General features: G+C 43.7%; 2 protein-coding genes across 3 annotated transcripts in view; both read right to left on the reverse strand.

The window, feature by feature from the left end:
• Positions 1–360: 360 nt before the first annotated feature.
• On the reverse strand, positions 361–9,004 carry LOC111956039 (protein disulfide-isomerase A3). Its single transcript, XM_023976458.2, has 13 exons — positions 8,731–9,004; positions 8,226–8,304; positions 7,293–7,410; positions 7,105–7,212; positions 6,759–6,888; positions 6,399–6,512; positions 6,083–6,208; positions 5,507–5,689; positions 3,833–3,941; positions 3,541–3,669; positions 3,238–3,317; positions 3,045–3,102; positions 361–2,084 (listed from the first exon to the last, which is right to left on the reverse strand). The coding sequence occupies exons 1-13, from the start codon at positions 8,889–8,891 to the stop codon at positions 1,995–1,997; spliced, it is 1,485 nt and encodes a 494-aa protein (XP_023832226.1). The 5' UTR covers positions 8,892–9,004; the 3' UTR covers positions 361–1,994.
• A 287-nt stretch (positions 9,005–9,291) lies between these two features.
• The window catches only part of LOC111955492 (GON-4-like protein), a 22,847-nt gene continuing 10,096 nt past the window's right edge, over positions 9,292–22,042 (reverse strand). For both annotated transcript variants that reach the window (XM_070436356.1, XM_023976339.2), the window contains 14 exons: positions 20,892–21,102; positions 18,561–18,647; positions 18,213–18,390; positions 17,892–18,042; positions 17,504–17,654; positions 15,535–15,651; positions 14,015–15,274; positions 13,799–13,883; positions 13,233–13,414; positions 11,874–12,071; positions 11,576–11,719; positions 11,052–11,380; positions 10,803–10,905; positions 9,292–10,384 (listed from right to left, as the gene is read on the reverse strand). In XM_070436356.1, coding sequence (XP_070292457.1) covers positions 10,262–10,384; positions 10,803–10,905; positions 11,052–11,380; positions 11,576–11,719; positions 11,874–12,071; positions 13,233–13,414; positions 13,799–13,883; positions 14,015–15,274; positions 15,535–15,651; positions 17,504–17,654; positions 17,892–18,042; positions 18,213–18,390; positions 18,561–18,647; positions 20,892–21,102 — 3,319 coding nt within the window. In that variant the 3' untranslated portion in view covers positions 9,292–10,261. The remainder of the gene's footprint in view (positions 10,385–10,802; positions 10,906–11,051; positions 11,381–11,575; positions 11,720–11,873; positions 12,072–13,232; positions 13,415–13,798; positions 13,884–14,014; positions 15,275–15,534; positions 15,652–17,503; positions 17,655–17,891; positions 18,043–18,212; positions 18,391–18,560; positions 18,648–20,891; positions 21,103–22,042) is intronic.

Consider the following 22,042-nt stretch of genomic DNA (forward strand, 5'->3'; position numbering starts at 1 on the left):
CCATACACATGGTCTGCGGTTGTGAGGCCAGTTGGACATACCGCCAAATGATCTAAAACGACGTTGGAGGCGGCTTATGGTAGAGAAATGAACATTAAATTATCTGGCAACAGCTCTGGTGGACATTCCTTCAGTCAGCATTCCAATTGCACYCTCCTTCAACCTGCGACATCAGTGGCATTGTGTTGTGTGACAAAACTACACATTTTAGAGTCGCCTTTATTGTCCAAAGCACAAGGTGCACCTGTGTAATGATCAAGCTGTTTAATCAGCTTCTTAATATGACATCTGTCAGGTGGATGGATTATCTTGGCAAAGGAGAAATACAACATTTGAGAGAAATAAGCTTTTGTGCGTATGGAACATTTCTGGGATCTTTTATTTCAGCTCATGAAATATGGGACCAACACTTTACATGTCGCGTTTATATTTTTGTTCAAAGTATGTCCAACAATGACTATGTCCAACYCAAAAAAACATGTTTGTTTAAATATATATATATTTTAGGGGCTCGCCAGTTGGGGAACGCTGSACTGTGTCCAGAAAACTAAATATGTATTCACTGATGTAAGTATGCGTACTGTGTTACTACGTTGTACGACAGTAGACTATTGTCTGACTGTTTTCCAGAAGAAAGTCAGACACATCAAATACAATTTTTTTTTTAAATGTTACCGGAATCGTTTAAGTGAGAAAACGCCAAAGACATATCTCAATTTCTTAGCAGATCAAAAATAAACTGTAAGGATAATGGGTCCTCTGAGTGCAAAACTCTAGCAACAAATAAAATGTACATCAATAAATTATAAGGCTCGGTCAAAAAAGAGACAATTAAGATAGCAAATATCCTTTGTTTTCACACATTATGTACAAAGTATGTTGCTTACTGTATACTCTATTCAATAAATATGACTACACACACACACACACACGTCCTTCATAGCCATATCCAAACATCGTACAGGACTTTCAGAAGTTAGTTGCTCTAAAAATTCCTGGCAAAATGGCATATGATAGAAACAAATAGAAACCTGAATATTCAAAAACATAGGGTGCAAACATTTTTTTTTTCAAGAACAGCATTGTGGCTACTTGTAATTTTTGCCAATCGGAATATTGCCTTTACAGTATTTCCAATATGGTTAATTTGATATTTGCATGGCCAAAAAAAAGGGAGAATGGGTTGGGATGTTTTGGGTTTTGTATGCAGTCAGGAGGCAGATAGATCAGGAGTGAGTGGTTGGTTGGTTGTTGGTGCTGTCTGGAATGACACCAACTCAGTAGCTCAAGCGCACATACAAAAAGACCAGTGGGTATTTATACCCGTCTGAACTTTTTTTTAGAACTAGGAAATATGGAGCCATTTCAGAGTATTTTACACAAGCAATCATCATTGGTGGAATGGATGGTATGGCTTATGATGGTGAGGAAGACAGATGGTTCTGAGATAGAGGAGAGATAGTAAGTCAAGATCTATATAGAAACAAATAGGTGTTATTACAGTATCATTATACAGTATATATTAATATCACAGTATTTGATGCATGATAAACCTGCAACAAACTGATCCTTGGTGAGTTCATGCCGTCGATGTACATTTTGATTTTGCCTTTATATGAATGTAAATTGGGAAGGTTTGGTTCAGTCTTATGCCAAGACAAATCAGCCTCATCTCTCTTCCAGGTCACTTGACATTAGAAGCTGGCAGTCCTCACTCATTGTTTCTCTTCTGTAGAAATGCTATTACTCCTCCTGATCAATTACAAGGGGCTCTGTTCCTGGAGAGTTAATCGTGTAACTTGGATTTCATTCAAATCTGTTGTTTCAAGGGGYAAAAAACTTTGTGGGTAGAGTTTCTGGAGTGTTATTTCATCAGAAATAAAGAATCTCAGCAGAAGTTGTGACTCTTCAGGAACAGCGTATCCACAACTGCAATTCCAGGGGTCTCAAGATACATTTCCCATCATACACCCCTGCCATRGAATCACTTCTGTTCACAAGTCTTCTCTCACGCCACTGACAACGGGGATGTGCGAGGATTCTCTCTTCAAGTACTTGATGAAGTCCTTCACTTCACGGGCTCCCTGGAATTACAGGAAAACATTTTAAGCACCCTTTGTAACCCGACATATACAATCTTTGATACATCAGTATATGCAGTGTTTCCCCTAGGATTGTTTTCAGCAGCGGTGGCAAATCTAGTGGGTGAAGTAGTTTTGCGAGCCATTGCTTTCAGTCATTGCGCTATTCCTTTAAAAGCATGTTTTGGCAGAAATATCTATAGAAGATGTCGTGGAAAATTGCAAGATTATGTTATAGTGCTTGTATTGCATTATAATGGTTGTTTTATTCGACAGAATAGAGGATTCTGTCGACTATTGTGTTTGTGTGTTCCACTGAGGATGGGTCTCTATGAGATAGCACTGCCAGAGGAGATTTACGATGTCTTTGGGTAATAAAGCCTAAAGAGCATTCCAGATAGTAAAGCTAATGTTTTTGTGCTATACCGTACCAGGGTAAGACGGGTTCCAGTTTGGAGTAGGAGGGGGCCAGACACTGGTCTTTACAATAAGAACTGTCGACACAGCAGTAACTGTCTGCTATGTTTTATAGATATCTTTCATACAAATCTTAACCTTTGTGAACTGTTCCTAAGATCTGTGGTTCGTCATGTAAGTTGAGAGGGGTGTATCTTGGCTATAAAAGATCTTTGTATTCTTATGTAGGGACTCTCAGAATTCATTATAGACACTGAATTGATCTGAGAGTCAAAGGGCTATTGTAAAGCTCATATTATTAAAGATGAAGTTTAAGTATAACTCTGACTGGTGTGTGGTTTGTAACTCTCCTCATTTGGTAATACAGGAAAATGCCATCACAATGCAAAATAATCTCTCTCTCTCTATATATATATATGTTTCTTTTAAATATATTTTTTGGGAGTGGCGGGACGCCGCTGCTAAATGAATATAGGGGAAACACTGGTATATGACTAGTTTGTGTCTGCTTATGTAAAATGGTAATAACATTTTGGGAGATTTCACCTCATATCGTTTGGGTTGGTCCTTCTTGTCTGCCCGAGCAAAGTAGATGGTGGGAAACCTACAGAACAATACATGAGAGAGCGAGAGAAACACAATGAATGAATGACCAGAGACAGGGAGAAAATGAATGGAAAGATAAGTGAGAGCTGATAGAAGGAAAAGGATAACCAGGTGATAAAGTGTGGTGTCTCACCCTTGCACATCAAAGCCTTGTGGAACATCATTGGCTGTAGCGTCCATCTTGGCAATGACAATATTAGGGTCAGAGTAGAGCTGAAGGGAGAAGAAAAAAGGAGAAATAACCAATGAGAACAAAAGGGTTTACTTGGCTTTAGCTCTTTTCCTTAGTTTATTGACAAATCACAAATCTCAATGCATACAATTGTTCTGAGGAAAGCCATAATAGTAAATAGTGGCAGTAAATAAAAMATTCTGTTCTAGTTTTAAATTACATAAAATGTGGCATTGGTGAGTCTGTGTATGTAGTCTTTCTCACCTGTTCTGCCAACTCCTTGTACTTGGGCTCCAGGCTCTTACAGTGACCACACCAGGGGGCATAGAACTCAATCAGCACGTCCTTCTCAGGGTCATTCACAATCTCCTCAAATGACTCTGCTACCACTACCTGGGAGTGGGCGCGCGCATACACACACACACACAAACACACGCGCACAAAAAAATTGTGATTTGTCACGACAACAAAATCAGAAACACAAATGTACTGCGATTGAGTATTGAATAATAACACAGAAATACAGACACTCGTTCACATAGACAAACAAACATACCTTGACGGGACCCTTGTTTTTCTCAGGGATGGGCTCCGACTTGATGTAACGTTTTAGTCGTCCAGCAAAGTAATCCTCCAGGAATCTTTCCAGGGACTTCCCATCTCTCCTGTTAAATAGGATCAACAACAAACATAATTAGTAGGGTTGTACGTGGTGGAACTTAAAGGTTAGACTTAGAACCTCAACTAAACTCAGCAAAAAAAGAAACGTCCTCTCACTGTCAACTGCGTTTATTTTCAGCAAACTTAACATGTGTATGTATTTGTAGGAACATAACAAGATTCAAAAACTGAGACATAAACTAAACAAGTTSCACAGACATGTGACTAACAGAAATTGAATYACGTGTCCCTGAACAAAGGGGGGGTCAAAATCAGAAGTAACAGTCAGTATCTGGTGTGGCCAGCAGCTGCATTAAGTACTGCAGTGCACCAGATTTGCCAGTTCTTGCTGTGAGATGTTACCTCACTCTTCCACCCAGGCACCTGCAAGTTCCCAGACATTTCTGGTGGGAATGGCCCTAGCCCTCACCCTCCGATCCAACAGGTCCCAGACGTGCTCAATGGGATTGAGATCCGGGCTCTTCGCTGGCCATGGCAGAACKCTGACATTCCTGTCTTGCAGGAAATCATGCACAYAACGAGCAGTATGGCTGGTGGCATTGTCATGCTGGAGGGTCATGTCAGGATGAGCCTGCAGAAAGGGTACCACATGAGGGAGGAGGATGTCTTCCCTGTAACGCACAGCATTGAGATTGCCTGCAATGACAACAAGCTCAGTCCGATGATACTGTGACACACCGCCCCAGACCATGACGGAACCTCCACTTCCAAATCGATCCCGCTCCAGAGTACAGGCCTCAGTGTAAAGCTCATTCCTTCAACGATYAATGCGAATCCGACCATCACCCCTGGTGAGACAAAACCACAACTTGTCAGTGAAGAGCACTTTTTGCCAGTCCTGTCTGGTCCAGCGACTGTGGGTTTGTGCCCATAGGCGACGTTGTTGCCGGTGATGTTTGGTGAGGACCTGCCTTACAACAGGTCTACCAGCCCTCAGTCCAGCCTCTTTCAGCCTATTGCGAACAGTCTGAGCACCGATGGAGGGATAGTGCATTCCTGGTGTAACTCGAGCAGTTGTTGTTGCCATCCTGTACCTGTCCCGCAGGTGTGATGTTCAGATGTACCGATCCTGTGCAGGTGTTGTTACACGTGGTCTGCCACTGCGAGGACGATCAGCTGTCCGTCCTGTCTCCCTGTAGCGCTGTCTTAGTACGGATATTGCAATTTATTGCCCTGGCCACATCTACAGCCCTCATGCCTCCTTGCAGCATGCCTAAGGCATGTTCACACAGATGAGCAGGGACCCTGGGCATCTTTCTTTTGGAGTTTTTCAGAATCAGTTGAAAGGCCTCTTTAGTGTCCTAAGTTTTCATAACTGTGACCTTAATTGCCTACCATCTGTCTGTAAGCTGTTAGTGTCTTAACGACCGTTCCACAGGTGCATGTTCATTAATTGTTTATGGTTCATTGAACAAGCATGGAAAACAGTGTTTAAACCCTTTACAATGAAGATCTGTGAAGTTATTTGGATTTTTACAAATTATCTTTGAAAGACAMGGTCCCGAAAAAGGGCCGTTTCTTTTTTTTSCTGAGTTTGTCTGTAACTCACGTGAACTCCTCCCTCATGGTGTACTTGAAGCCCTGTCGTGTTCTGATGGTTACGAAGGGCAGATCTCCTCCGTCCGACGCACCCAGACCAAACTCCTCCTCTAGCTCGTCCACAAAGTCCCTGCGATTGGCCACGGCAAAACTCAGGCCCTGGGACGCAAACTGATAACCCACCTTCATCACCCTGAGAAGAGCACATGAACGACATTTAAAAATAATGATAGGAAACTTATATACCACCTTGTATACAATATTTGGAGTTCAGGTATTATATGTACTGTATGTAGGATAAGGTCGAAATCAAAATACATAATACAAGAGAATACATATCTACATTACTACTTGGTCACACTTTACGTTGCCCAATGACCATGTAAGGTAATAATAGTATTTCAATATCATCCCATAAAAAAAAACGAGTGTAACATAATTGTAACCAATACAATAATAACATACCTACTATGAATTCAGTATCAAATTAAAAACAGAACTGAAATAAAAGAGAAGGTTGCTATTAAGTGTGGGTCATCTAATATGAGTGTGGTTTAAAGTGTTGTGGTATTGGAGGTGTACCAACCTGTTCCTCCAATAGTTGGAGCCTTTGGGGTTCCGAAGGTAGTCCAAATCATAGTACGCAGTCAACAAGTCCTGCCCCTTCAGCTTATCTCTGTTCTCATTGGTCAGATGGGGGCACATTCCGAAACTGACCAAAGGAAACAGGAAGACCAATAACATTAGACACTCAAGTAGAGGTAAAGGGGGAAAGAGAGATGGGGATATGAAAAAGAGAAACTGATATGATAGAGAGAGATAAGAGAGAGATAGAGACACTAATGTAACACAGACATTCAGGTGATGGATTTAGAGTAGACAAACGGGAGCAGTAGTCTTACATGTTGTCTCTGATGAAGCGGCGCAGTGTGTGGGTGGTGACGGTCTCAGTAAAGCGCAGCACGCTCTCCTCAAACTTACCGCTCAGCCTTGGGGGCCTGAACAGCAGAACACTCCTGGAGAGACGCAGGGGAGAGCGATAAGACGGTAGTTGATCAGTCTGTTGGTCACACCATGCACAGTCACACTATAGCAGTGTTTCTCAGTCCATTCCAGGGTGTACACAATTTTGCTCTAGCCCAGCACTAAGACACCTGATTTACCTCAACAGGGTTATCTTGATCTCACTCTCTATCACGCTCACTTCTTCCCATTCTCTTCCTATCCCTCCCTCCCACTCACTCACTCACTCACTCACTCACTCAGTGTCCACCCCATGTTTGAGGCCCAGGGTCATGTTGATGGTGTGGGCGAAGCGGAAGTGGTCCCTCATGACGCCGGCCGCCTTCAGAAACTCTGCCAGCTGAGCACTGTCAGGCCCAGAGAAGAAACCTGGGAGGGGAGAGGTAAGTATGGAGAGAGAGTACATTAGCCCTTTCCAACACTGCCAGTGTTGGCTTCCACCATGTTGCATTCACCTCTCACAAGGCTTTTCAGAGCAGTGAACATCAATTAAATGATGGACAATGTGAAAAGTACAGATTTAGGGAGCCAAAGATTCAGTTAAGAACAAACAGGTAACTAATACTCTTCTAGAGTACTACGTACCCACTACACTGGCGTCAAAATGGTTGACAAAGGCCTCGACGTCTGCCTCGCTGCGCAGGGTAACCGAGTTGGGTCCAGCCTGCTTCTTCATGTAGTGGACAATCCCATCTGTTTGTATGCAGACAAATGCATTAGTAGGCCTACATGATGAGTGTACTTTAAATAACAACACTTAAAATCACACACACCTGCTGAGCGTGGTCCGTCATAGGACGAGGAGTCTTCTCCGTTTCTGAAGATCTTGAGCGTGGGGTACCCTGTGACTCCGAAACGCCCGCAAATGTCTGGGCTKGCTGTGCAATCCACCTGAGGGGTGAGAGAGTGAGATGGATGGAAGAGATACAGAGGGTGGYGAGGTAGAGAGAGGCAGTGTGAAAGGAGAGAGAAAGGGATAGATAGAGTAAAACAATTATAGAAAGCAAAAGAGTGAGAAAAAAGATAGGGAGATGCCAGAGGCAATAGACCCCTGTCTGTGTTTTCAAACATTGCTGCAGGAGGGCGATTTGCGCAAGTTGGTGGCAAAACACATGGGAGTTCTTATAGGGGGGAAAAGGCTCTATTTAGGAGCGCATTTCACACTACTTTTGGATTAMWATTTTATTTTAAGGCTCGTGTGAATGTCCTGCTTAATATAATATTTGTGTCATCATCACAAATCAACTGCATTATACTTTAAAAAAACACTTCAACCAGAAAAAATGTCTCTTTGGCTAGCTTTTGCTACAGCCTATGTAGCAAAACAACTGCTGCATCCAAAAGTTATTTAGCAAAGATCACAACACAAACATAATCTTAGGAACTTTTCAAGCAAGAATCGAAACATCATTGTAAGCACATGAGAACCCCGAAACGTTATTTTGTTTAGAAGTAATAAAAACGTAAATCCAGGATGTTTCATGGGCGCATACGTCGATGCCTTTCTTACTGCAGCCAAGAGTAGGGTGCATCTGTGCGTGAACGTCGACGTCACTGTGTCGTGTACTGGAAAGGGGTCTATATAAAGTACATTAGCCCTTTCATATAATGTCCCTGGYTTATATAAAAAGCTACTGTACAACAAATTGGCAAACAAAATAAATTGATAGCTATTCTGACAAAGTGGTGTGGTAGCTATATCATACCTTWGCAAGTGGCACTGTCCCTTTCAGTCGACTGGCTGCGGTCTCAAAATCTGGGGCTAGTTTCTTACAATGTCCACACCTGCGAAGCAAATAATGATAAAATAGATTACTGGAGATATAATCCAAGGAACTGAATATGAAGTGACAGGCAATGCAAATGATATCATAGTTATGCGTGGGTATAAACGTGTTATACCTGTAAAACTCATAAGCAAATTGTGGTTATAAAGACATCAATTTGCCAATTTTGAAAACATATCAATAGCTCAAATACTATTTGCACATAACGGCCAACATGCTGCTAGCTAGCTTGCATTGATACAGTAGCTACTTGCCTTGAGCTTGACAGCTGAAACAAAGAATATAGTTAGCTGGCTAACGGAACATGTCTTGGACAGTTGCCTAGAATAGATACTGTACTTACATATTTGCATTAAATTACATTGCATGTCTATGAATYACAATGGATATAGACAAAAGGGAATGTTTCCATTTGTTCTCTCACCATGGAGCGTAGAATTTCACTAACATCGTCTCGTGCTCCGCTGCCAGGTAATCGAAATCCGCGTCCCCTAGCTCTAGCACATCACCCCGTGCGACTACCGCTCCAGAAAATATTACAACCGATAACATGAAAGCASGGATGAGCGACAAAAAGGATGCCATATTTCTAAATCCTTCAAGTGAACAGAATTATCAAATAAAACACAGAAACAAAAAGAGCCCATATGTTGTGGAAAAGAGAACCCTCGCTGTCACCCTGCGGCTCCTCTTTCGGAAAAGACGAGTGGACAATTGAAAGGCGGGACATAAACGGAATATGACGGAAACTGACCTTGTCATTGGTCGAGGAGGACATACATTGATGCGATGTAAGTAGTACATCGGTCCACTTTGATGTCAATCATAGTGCAACCAAGGTCCATAGTATCACACATGACCAAATGACAGGCTTCATACAGTACAAGTACAGAGCACCTGTCCGAAATATACACCATCAATTTACAGACATCAAATAGTATAAGTAAGAATCCCATTCATTTTTTATTTCAACACAACAATAAACTGGAAAGCACCACTGTTTTATTCTGTAAAACAAATGTGTACATTTTATTCAAATATACACAACTGCCCCCACACTCATCATGTAAGACCAGTAGATTCATTACAAAACACAATGGCAAACTGTACAATTGGAAACAGGGCTGCCCTAGCCATTTGGGGGCCCTTGGCAAGAATGGGTTGGGGGGGCTGGCAAGACTAATTTACCAATCTAAAAATGGTTAGCTGACAGCTAATTTAGTGACTGTCAGTAACTGATATGAGAAAAACTGCTGATGKACAACCAAATATAGAAATTGTACCTTGTGTATTCTACCTCAACAGTAAGTTGTAAGTAACCGTAAATTGAGATCCCAAGGCGACCGACTATGTCGCTTATGCATGGGGCCTGACCTGATTGTTGGAAATCAATTACCCGTTTTCCCCTTTAACAAAATATTTACATTTCAGCTGATCATTTCAACATGATTGTGCTACTGTATATGTGTCCGTTTTCATTGAAATCCCCTCAACAGCACACTAAATATTATGTGGAGCCATGACCAATTTTACACATTCTGCAATCCGTCTCTTTTATACAATCAAGACAATTGTACTTCACATTTGCTGCACCTCCTCCCACCTACATGGTTCATAGCACCAGGAACCTCATGTGGCCTGCACATGGCACTCATGCACACCAGCACATAATAGTAAAAAATCCTCTCATTAGTGGCCCCATATATGTCTCCCTTTTGATGGCACTATCTTTGCAGTCCCCTATAGTGTTGAGTCAGAGATTCTTATACAGTCCCAGCCAAGTATTCAGAGATTGCTAAATCAAGTGCTCCTCCTTTTCTGTAGCTTGGACTGCTCCCAGGTCAGTCCAGCTGACTGTTATAACAGTACTCTTCCTCTGGGCCACGCTCAGTATATGTCCATTTGAACGTTCCACGTTGTGCCCCGCTGATCACTGCCCTGGTGATGGGTCCGGTTCAGTGCAGTTCTGGCTCTCTGCTGCTGGTTGGCTGCTCTGTYTCACTAGCGTCCTCATCGGAGCAGACCCGTTGGGTGGAGAAACGGAACAGGCGCATGAGGTCCTGGAAACGGGCGCAAACCTAGAGGAGACATGTTTAGGGAAGTTACAGTAAAAAGGGATAAAAGGGTAAAATGGCCACCTCCTCAAAGGAAACATCTTAAAATCACACACAGACCCAATTKCATTTTAGTACCCATTGGTCTAGCTGCTGGCCCTTCACAGATCTAAATAGGAAGTAACATGGTTATGGTTCTACATTTACATTTAAGTAATTTAGCAGACGCTCTTATCCAGAGCGACTTACAAATTGGAAAGTTCATACATATTCATCCTGGTCCCCCCGTGGGGAATGAACCCACAACCCTGGCGTTGCAAGCGCCATGTTCTACCCAAACTAGCAGTTTCCTTCACATTCCTATCCTGTTCTTTCAGCCCCATAGTGGGGCTATGGGACGTGGTAAGGGGTAGAAATGGAAGTGGGTGTGGTTCTCTCTCACCTCATTGGCTGTCTTGTTGTCAAGTTGGGTGGAGACAGCCTGAAAGGTGCTTTTATTAGCTCCCTTCTGTTGGCAGGCGGTCAAGATGGCACGGTCCGCCTCCCTGGTAAATAATAACAATAATGAAACAAGATTGAATACAATTATTTCTAATGCGAAGCATCTATTTGACAATACACCAGAATGGTAGAATATACTCTGCACCCCACTCCTTAAACGAGCATACAACAGGAGGACAATGGCTCTAACCTGGTCCAGAGGATGACTTTCTCTCCACTGGGTGTAAGCGAGATGTTTTTGGCACAGACTGGGCGGTTTGAGCGATCCCCTTCTTTCTCCTCGTCCGCTTCATCCTCCCTTACTCGTTTGGCTTTTGGGGTTTTAGGACCTTGGCATCTCTTGGCATTTGCTGCTGATGACCTCTGGGAAGTGGAGTTTGTGTTGGTCACATCACCACAGCCTCTGTTCTCAGTCTGACACTGTAGCGAGGGCCGTGTGTGGAGCTCGTTGAAAAAAAAACAGAATTCCCCCTGCAGGTGGGTGTGACCTTGGAGAAGGGTGGCCATCTGAGCTTTCATCTGAAAGATAGAGAAAGAGACATCTAATGTTCTAATAAACTACCTTTRGAATCTGATGAATAAATGGACCCTCCTCCACTATGATATTTCACTCCCGTCTGCTTCGCTAGCTTTGATATGTTATATTGCCATTTTCCAAGATAAAAAGTAGAACATTCTGCTCATGTGAAATCAATGTAGCACCCCCCAGCACACCTCCTTGATGCCAGCAGGACTGAGAGTAGGGCCTCCTTGAAGGACGCTCACTATCTTGCAGTAGTGCGAGGAGGTTTCCCCAAAGCTCAGCTCCAGTTGTCGCAGGAAGCGCCGGCTCCTCTCAAATGCCTGCTGTTCTGCGAGCTACGGCAGGTGGAGAAGGAATATTAACACTGAACACCGTCTGTCACACACAAATAACAGACCAGTGGACTTTAGTTTTGATGAAATCACACACACAGGACAAGTTTCAAAGTGAGTATTTACAAAGTGAATAGAAGGCCAAGCCAGCAAATACCAGTCCACACTCCTGGGCTTGTTCGAGATAGAGGAAGCCAGCAAAGTCTCGGAGCAGCTCCGGCCACTCATTCAGAACAGGCTTAAGCCTGGTGAAGAGTTCCACAGAGGTGTGCTCATCTCCGTCCTGCTCAAACTCATAGAGTATCTCCAGAAACTCCTCCACACGCCCCGGCACCCCCTGCAGGGCATGGCACACCTGGTCATAAAGAGCAAGAGAGTTATATTTGCAGTAGGATTAAGGATTTCTTAAGCTCTTAGCTGTTACGTCCCCTAAATAGGGGACTTTGGGCGGTTCTGGACTGGTTCCGACTGACATTCTGGTGTACAAAGCTCTCTGTGAATGTCGTACGGTCCTGTTCCTTCTAGTGCCAGAAACCCCCATCTGTCTGCTCTGTGCTACCACTCTCTCAGCGGCGCTGACTTGAAGTGTCAGGTTTTAGACCCCACATTTGCATAAGGAGTGATTTTCTGGCCTATCCAGACAAAGAATCGATTTGCTCTTCCTCTGAGTGACTGAGCCCAACCTGGGAGACGGTATATGAAAGGGGACAGTCTAGCAAATACACAAGTTGAGGTTTCATCTCACTGTGATATTCTCAGTCAGATTGACAGCTCTCAACAGGAAAAGACTACATTTCATAGAATTTAAACAAGACCACTTTATCTTGGTCACAGATGGCCGAAATCAATTCCTGCTTCAAGCTGCAGTTGTAACAAATCTGCACACATTTGAATGGCGTCTCTGCGCCGCTCAGTGGACGTTTAGGAGAAAGGTCTCTCGTCAGTTATATGAACTTGTGCCAATATTGTACTGTCACTAAGTATCATCATATCCATTTCACTGTTCTAAGGTGATATCTTATAGTAAGTCGTTTAAAATTGGATCATTTCTATATTTAGAAATCATTATGAAAAGTCTGATATTTGTACTACGCGTTTCAACTTGCGTCCTCAAAGTGAGTACACCTCAGCAATTTATAACTATTTTTACCAGAAAGGTGAGTTCCAGACCTTTCTAAAACTACGCAACAACAGTTGTTAATGACCATCTCATGAAAAATAATCACGTTTGGGTATGTCTATTTAGGCAGAAATCTAAATGATGTTGATGAGAGGGTGGCTATAACTGTAAATAGCGCAACAACGTATTGCATGTGATACACTGCATGCAATTGCAAGCTGCCTTATTCCGATGTAGTATCGGATTGAATGCCACCTCAGTCTATTTCAAATGATTATTTTGGCCAACTTTGCTCAATGCTAGGGGTGTTAATCAGACAGAAAATGTAGCCCAAAGCCTTTTAAGCACTTTGGGTGCAAGAAATGAGCTTAATAGATAAAATGAATTATTATTTACCCTGTTGAGATAATTCTGAGCGAAGGCTATTTTCTTCTTCTCCCTCAGGGGGTCGCTGTCGAGTACGTCGTCATCGTCGTAGAGYATTGGTGGGATTTTGGACATGCCCTCGCTGCCAACTTCTCCAGTGTGATGCTGCTCGTGCTTTGAGCTGGGAGGGTTGGGGGTGCTACTACAGCAGCCTGGGAAGGACAAATCAAATCCAGCAGGTGTGGTTAGATGGGAGAAGAGCAAGAGGACTAATTCCAAACAGACCCCTAGGACTTTGTAGAAATCTGACAGCATTGATATATTTCATAAACCTATTCAATTCTATGTGAAGTGTTCCCCCCTATACACATTTAGTAGCGACTGCTACTGCAAATTGTGGCCTATACTGCAAAAAGTTTTATTTATAATGGAGACATATAGATATGCCCCAGGAAGACCGCATGCGCTGCCCCGCGCAGGAACCCCCCCCCCCCCCCCCTGCTAACTTTGCAACCGCTGCTGAAAATAATCCTAGTGGAAAAACTGTGCGTGTCCCCCTACATGTTGTGGTTTTTAAAGATTGGCAGGATGCTAACCTGAGGGTGTGCCTGATCGTTCGCCTTCTTCCGAGTCCTCTGACCTCCCCCCTGACGCCAGCCATGACAGRTTCTCCATCGTCTCCTACAAGGAAAGATAACACACAAACCAAAACTATGAGGCGTGTGATATACATGTAAAGAATATGTAAAGAACTTGGTAACTACAATTTATTCATACGTTGTAATATCAACATGTCGCATGATCTCACTCACTTGCAGCTCTGGCACAGACAATGTGGACACCTCGGAGGCTGGTGACACCGCTTCCTCTACCTCCTGATGTCTGTCTCCCCTCCCCTCATCACCCTCTCTCCCTCCGTCCCCCATGCCCGACGGCCTGGGTGATAGGGTCAGCGTTATCTCCTGCACCTCCTCTGACCCCTCCATGGAGTCAATGCAGTCAACGCTCCCCGGGGGACTGGCAGAGGACTCAGACAGGGCCAGGAGGGTCATTCCAAAATCATCCCCATCCTCCTCTTCCATGCCACAGTCCTCTTTCTCTTCATCTCCACCCTCTTCCTCCATTACAACTGTGACATAGTCGTCAGGGGTCAGAGCCTGGTCCAGGGCAGGGGGTTCCGGGGAGGCTGAAGGCTGGGGCTGCCCCTCACTCTTCAGGCTGCTTTTGGGTTCCTTCGTCACCCGCCGGCTGGTCCTGGAGGGTTTGTCCTTGAATTGTTCGATAGGAATCGTAGTAGAGACAGAGGTTTGAGATTCGGTACTAGTGGAGGCTATTCTACTATTCATATGGGAAAACCAAAGGAGGTTTGCTCCACTGTTAGGGGTCACGGTATTCAGGTTTGTTTGTGGAGGMTTCTCGTTGTTGGGTGGAGGAGCTGGCAGCAACCTGGGCAGCCTGCGGAGGTTAGCGAACGTGCTGAACTTCCCAGCAACCAGGTCTTCGGCCAATGGCGCGGAATGGGACAATWGGGAGGCCAATACCCTGGCGGAATGAGCGGGACAAAGGACAGCTGCAGCCACTGGGGCAGGCAAATTGAGAATGACTTGCAGSGGCTTCTGGGAAGGTTTGGGTTGAGGCCTGAGGGGATGTTTCAGATGAGGCTTGGTGGGATGCTGAAGAGAAGGAAGTTTGGATGTTGCAGGGTGGATGGGTTGCAGTTCGTGGTGGGCCATGCACTGCTGAATCACAGCACCCGTCTGCAAATTATTTTCTGAGGGTGTAGTTACACTTTTCAGACTGTGGGTGGCGCTGTGCGATACAGCAAGGGACAGCGAAAGGTCACAGTCTGGTGGAGGGTGACAGCGCCTGAAGCCGCAGCGCTGGAATGAAAGGCTGTCGGGGAGTTGGGGCGGGTAGCGAGTCGCGGGTGGGAAGCTGTAGTCCAAGGTTCTGGAGGAACTGAAGAGAAGCGTGTTGAGTGGGGCTTTCTTTGATTGACAGGCCGACATAGTTTCTGTATCTGGCGAGCTGTTGAGATCTTCGATTGCCTCGTAGATATAAGGCAAACTTCTCTGTAGGAATAGAACATGTATTTAAATCAATATTAACTATTTAGTTATCCAAATAAAGTTGACTTTTATCTTAACTGATACAAACAAACTTCCAGTCCGAAATAGCCTTTATTGTTTGCAGACAATAAGTGTTTGCAATACGGTGGAAGCTCCCCTAAGAAAATTGGAATGCTAGATAGCCAACAATATAGTTTCTAACTATCCTAGGTGTTGATTTGTGATTGGGATCAGGCAGTAGTATTCTAAGTGTTGGTTGGTACCCCCAGCCATCCGGGCATGGCTCTCTCCTCTCTCTCCACTGAGGGGCGCAGGTCACCCGGGTTCACTCGTTCACAGGCTACTGGCATGGGCTGGACCACCTTCTGGAGTCGGTAGGCCTGAAAAAGACATAGGGAGAGGCACTTTTTGAGGCCCATTCGTTCTTATTGTTTATGGTCAAAGCTAACATTTGAGTATTAGTTCATGTTAGTGGATACAGTGGCAAGAGAAAGTATGTGAACCCTTTGGAATTACCTGGATTTCTGCATAAATTGGTCATCAAATTTGATCTGATCTTCATCCACGTCACAACAATAGACAAACACAGTGTGCTTAAACTACCAACACACAAATTATTGTATTTTTCTTGTTTATATTGAATACATCATTTAAACATTCACAGTGTAGGTTGGGAAAAGTATGACTTCTCCAAAAGCTAATTGGAGTCAGGAGTCAGCTAACCTGGAGTCCAATCAATGAGACGAGACTGGAGATGTTGGTTAGAGCTGCCCTGCCCTATAAAAACACTAAACATTTGAGTTTGCTATTCACAAGAAGCATTGCCTGATGTGAACCATGCCTCGAACAAAAGAGATCGCAGAAGACTAAGATTAAGAATTGTTGACTTGCATAAAGCTGGAAAGGGTTACAAAAGTATCTCTAAAAGTCTTAATGTTCATCAGTCCACAGTAAGACGAATTGTCTGTAAATGGAGAAAGTTCAGCACTGTTGCTACTCTCCCTAGGAGTGGCTGTCCTGCAAAGATGACTGCAAGAGCACAGCGCAGAATGCTRAATGAGGTTAAGAAGAATCCTAGAGTGTTAGCTAAAGATTTACAGAAATCTCTGGAACATGCTAACATCTCTGTTGACGAGTCTACAATACGTAAAACCCTAAACAAGAATGGTGTTCATTGGAGGACACCCCAGAAGAAGCCACTGCTGTCCAAAAAAGACATTGCTGCACYTCTGAAGTTCACAAAAAAAGCACCTGGATGTTCCACAGCGCTACTGGCAAAATATTCTGTGGACAGATGAAACTACAGTTGAGTTMTTTGGAAGGATCACACAACACTWTGTGTGGAGAAAAAAAGGCACAGCACACCAACATCAAAACCTCATCCCAACTGTAAAATATGGTGGAGGAAGAATCATGGTTTGGGGCTGCTTTGCTGCCTCAGGGCCTGGATAGCTTGCCATCATCGACGGAAAAATGAATTCCCAAGTTTATCAAGACATTTTGCAGGAGAATGTAAGGCTATCTGTCCGCCAATTGAAGCTCAACAGAAGTTGGGTGATGCAACAGGACAARGACGCAAAACACAGAAGTAAATCAACAACAGAATGGCTTCAACAGAAGAAAATACGCCTTCTGGAGTGGCCCAGTCAGAGTCCAACCTCAACCCGATTGAGAATCTGTGGCATGACCTCAAGAGAGCAGTTCACACCGGAGATCCAAAGAATATTGCTGAACTGAAACAGTTTTGTAAAGAGGAATGGTCCAAAATTCCCCCTGAACGTTGTGCAGGTCTGATCCGCAACTACAAAAAAAWTTGGTTCAGGTTAATGCTYTCAAAGGAGGGTAAACCAGTCATTTTTATTTAACTATTAAATCCAAGGGTTCACATACTTTTRCCACCCTGCACTGTGAATTTTTACATGGTGTGTTCAACAAAGACATGAAAAAGTATAATTGTTCGTGTGTTATTAGTTTAAGCAGACTGTGTGTCTATTGTTGTGACCTAGCTGAAGATCAGATTTTATGACCAATTTATGCAGAAATCCAAGTAATTCCAAAGGATTCACATACTTTTTCTTGCCACTGTATAGAACAGGTCCAAGTAAAGAAACTAGCTAACTAACTAGAAACAAGTCATTTAGAAAKATGTGTGTGCACTATCCCAAACGATAAATTGTCCCACTAACACTTACTTTAGTAATACTGTATAGAATTTGTAGATCCAGGTTCTACCTTGATGACGTTGTTGGCATGGGTGGGTTTACACTTCTCCAAAATGTGGTCACGGAGCTGAGAGACCTTCTTGGCGCGGAGCAGGTAGTGACACAGCAGCTCCTTGGGCTGCAGGGTCTCCCCCAGGTTCCTCAGGCCCAGGACGATCAGGCTGGAAAAACAAAATGGCGAAGAGCAAAAGACTCAGCCTACGGATTTAGTTTATTTCTCAGTGAGTTGTTAACACAAAAAAGCATACAGAAATCTAATTCATTTAGATTCCAAGTTTACGTACTACGGAAACAAATTGGTTTAGGACGGTGTGCATTTAACAGAGCATATACAGTGTAATATGGGCAATCTAGGAGGGTATAACATTTAGTCATTATATTTAATAGGTTATTCTTACCAGTCCTCTCCTGCGGTGAACATGCTGACGGAGCGAGCAGAATGCAGGGCTGGGTCCAGGCTGACGTGGGGCAGTAGCTCGGGGTACAGGAACACCGGGCGCGTGGCAAAAAGCCATGCCAGCTGGGGGGGCATCGACGGATGCTTCCGGACTGGTAACACACAACGAACCAGTTAGTGTGAGAAAGATTAAACAAACATGAATTAGGCCCAACATCCTAAATTGAGACGGGTATGTTGTAATGAAACGGAGTATGTGTTTGACAGAAGTCGCCTTTACCTCATCAATTTGACTATCGTCATAGCTCTCGCGCACACTTACCTCTCCTGCGTGTTCGTGGCTCGTTAGGGGCTTCTTTGTAAGGGATTGGGGACAGTGAGAGCTCCTCTAGCAGTGACAGTGCCACCTGTAGGTTACAGGCTTTGAACACACTGGTGAAACCTGGCTCCACTGGGCCCCGGGTCAACTCCCCACGCTGGGCAAACATCTGTAACTCCATCTGAGGAAGAGGTAGGGAAGGAGTACATTAACTATATATATATATTMTGAGAGAGAGATGAAAGGGAGGGAGATATGGTGGGATTATCAGAGAGAGAATGAGAGTATGTTTATAAATTGGTGCAGCTGAAGGCACCAGTGAAAGTGTGTTTGTCAGTATGCTTCTCTCACCAGGAACTGCTTGGTGGTGGCAGCTTCGCTCTGCAGTGCAGCCACCGGGCTGGTCAACATTTGGACCTGGGTTAGGAGCTGGACGTGCTGCAGACAGAGGAAAATACAGTCATTACTGATCAAGAAACAAACAAAGGGTATCTTCATTGTGAATCCAGGATTGACCAGGATTTTACTACCTAGGTTGATTTAGATATTTTTGTTGTTGTTTTAACAGGTTTATCTCAATGACATAAAAGATCATTAGCAAATACACAGTTGAAGTCAGAAGTTTACATACACCTTAGCCAAATACATTTAAACTGTTTTCCCAATTCCTGACATTTAATCCTAGTAAAGATTCCCTGTCTTAGGTCAGTTAGGATCACCACTTTATTTTAAGAATGTGAAATGTCAGAATAATAGTAGAGAGAATGATTTATTTCAGCTTTCATTACATTCCCAGTGGGTCAGAAGTTTACATACACCCAATTAGTATTTGGCAGCATTGCCTTTAAATTGTTTTACTTGAGTCAAARGTTTTGGGTAGCCTTCCACAAGCAATTGGGTGAATTTTGGCACATTCCTCCTGACAGAGCTGGTGTAACTGAGTCAGGTTTCTAGGCCTCCTTGCTCGCACACGCTTTTTCAGTTCTGCACACAAATCTTCTATAGGATTGAGATRAAGGCTTTGTGATGGCCACTCCAATACATTGACTTTGTTGTCCTTAAGCCATTTTACCACAACTTTGGAAGTATGCTTGGGGTCATTTTCCATTTGGAAGACCCATTTTCAACCAAGCTTTAACTTCCTGACTGATGTCTTGAGATGTTGCTTCAATATATGCTCAATTTTCCTTCCTCATGAAGCCATCTATTTTGTGAAGTAAACCAGTCCCTCCTGCAGCAAAGCACCCCCACAATATGATGCTGCCACCCTCGTGCTTCACGGTTGGGATGGTGTTCTTCAGCTTGCAAGCCTCCCCCTTTTTCCTCCAAAAATAACAATGGTCATTATGGCCAAACAGTTCTATTTTTGTTTCATCAGACCTGAGGACATTTCTCCAAAAAGTATGATCTTTGTCCCCATGTGCAGTTGCAAACCATAGTCTGGCTTTTTTATGGCAGTTTCGGAGCAGTGGCTTCTTCCTTGCTGTGCGGCCTTTCAAGTTATGTACAGATATAGGACTCGTTTTACTGTGGATATAGATACTTTTGTACCCATTTCCTCCAGCATCTTCACAAGGTCCTTTGCTGTTGTTCTGGGATTGATTTGCACTTTTCGCACCAAAGTACGTTCATCTCTAGGAGACAGAATGCGTCTCCATCCTGAGAGTATGACGGCTGCGTGGTCCCATGGAGTTTATACTTGCATACTATTGCTTGTACAGATGAACGTGGTACCTTCAGGCGTTTGGAATTGCTTCCAAGGATGAACCAGACTTGTGGAAGTCTACAATTGTTTTCTGAGGTATTGGCTGATTTATTTTGATTTTCCATGTTGTCAAGCACAATAGCCTGAGTTTGAAGGTAGGCCTTGAAATACATCCACAGGTACACCTCCAATTGACTCAAATTATGTCAATTAGCCTATCAGAAGCTTCTAAAGCCAAGACATAATTTTCCAAGATGTTTAAAGGCACAGTCAACTTAGTGTATGTAAACTTCTGATCCACTGGAATTGTGATACAGTGAATTATAAGTGAAATAATCTGTCTGTAAAAAAATGTTGGAAAACGTACACGTGTCATGCACAAAGTAGATGTTCTAACCGACTTGCCAAAACTATAGTTTGTTAACAAGAAATTTGTGGAGTGGTTGAAAAACGAGTTTTAATGACTCCAACCTAAGTGTATGTAAACTTCCGATTTCAACTGTAACAACGCAGGATTCAGGTCAATTCCAATTTAATTTGAAATTGCAATTCAATTCACTCAATTTGCATTGAATTCAATTGGAATTTAGAATTGAAATTAAATATTCGTAAATGTCCCAGATTATGGAATTAATGCACTTAGTATAAAACAATTGACTGCAGTGTTTGTTTTTAATTATTTCAACATGTATTCCTATATTTCCAAGTATAGCTAGGCTGTCTAAACAGTGAGATGATCAGCCCGAAAGCCTGAGGGAATTTAATTCGTATTTGTGGAATTGTTTGGGATAATATTTAATTGGGAATAGAATTCTTGGAATTTACCTAACATTGGAATTGAGAGGAATTGAATCATCTCTGAATTCAAAGACTGACCTGGAATTTGAATTGAATTAAATTAAATTTACAGGGACAAGGAATTTAATTAGAATTGAATTTGTGGAATTAACCCCAACACAAAGACAAGGACCACAGACCTGCTGGACTTGCTGCTGCAGCTGGAGTCTTTGGCAGTGGGAGAGGGTGGGGGTGAATGGAGGTGGGGGCTCACGGGGCTTGGTGACGAGGGCCCTGGGGGCCAACAGGCCCTGGCTCTCCAGCAGGGCCCGGTGATGCCGGATGGCGGCCAGCTGCTCCTTCACCGTACGGTAGCGCCCTGCTGTCACCTCCGCCATGGGGTCCCCCAACCTAGAGATCAAAGGTCAAACTGGGTCAGCTATACAGCGGTCAAATCAGAGGAGGTGGAAAGTTGTCACTCAGAGGTATGAAGGTTGTGATTGGAAAAAATGTCACTGGGTGGGCGAGTTGAAGGTATAAAGGTTGGTGGGTGAGTTGAAGGTATAGAGGTTGGTGGGTGAGTTGAAGGTATAAAGGTTGGTTGGGTGAGTTTGAAAGGTATAAAGGTTGTGGTTGAATGAGTGAAGGTATAAAGGTTGGTGGGTGAGTTGAAGGTTAAAGGTTGTGGGATGAGTGAAGGTAAAAGGTTGGTGGGTGAGTTGAAAGGTATAAAGTTGGTGGGTGAGTTGAAGGTATAAAGGTTGGTGGGTGAGTGAGTGAAGGATAAAGGTTGGTGGGTGAGTGAGTTGAAGGTATAAAGGTTGGTGGGTGAGTGAGTTGAAGGTATAAGGGTTGGTGGGTGAGTGAGTTGAAGGTATAGAGGTTGGTGGTGAGTGAGTTGAAGTTATAGAGGTTGGTGGGTGAGTGAGTTGAAGGTATAGAGGTTGTGGTGAGTGTGAGGTGAGTTGTGGTAGTGAGTAGGTAAGGGTTGGTGGGTGAGTGTTGAAGGTATAGAGGTTGGTGGGTGAGTGGAGTGAGGTATGAGGTTGGTGGGTGAGTGAGTTGAGGTATGAGGTGGTGGGTGAGGGTTGAAGGTATAGAGGTTGGTGGGAGTGAGTTGAAGGTATAGAGGTTGGTGGGTGAGGGTGGTTGAGGATTATAGAGGTTGGTGGGTGGGTGGTTGAAGGTATAGAGGTTGGTGGGTGAGTTGAAGTAATAGAGGTTGGTGGTGAGTTGAGGTTAGAGGTTGTGGGTGAGTTGAAGTATAAGAGGTGGTGCGGTGAGTTGAAGGTATAAGGTTGGTGGGTGGTTGATGGTATAAAGGTTGGTGGGTGAGTTGAAGGTATAGAGG

This window comes from Salvelinus sp. IW2-2015, linkage group LG31 (genome assembly GCF_002910315.2).
Source record: "Salvelinus sp. IW2-2015 linkage group LG31, ASM291031v2, whole genome shotgun sequence".
Classification (NCBI taxonomy): Eukaryota; Metazoa; Chordata; class Actinopteri; order Salmoniformes; family Salmonidae; genus Salvelinus; species Salvelinus sp. IW2-2015.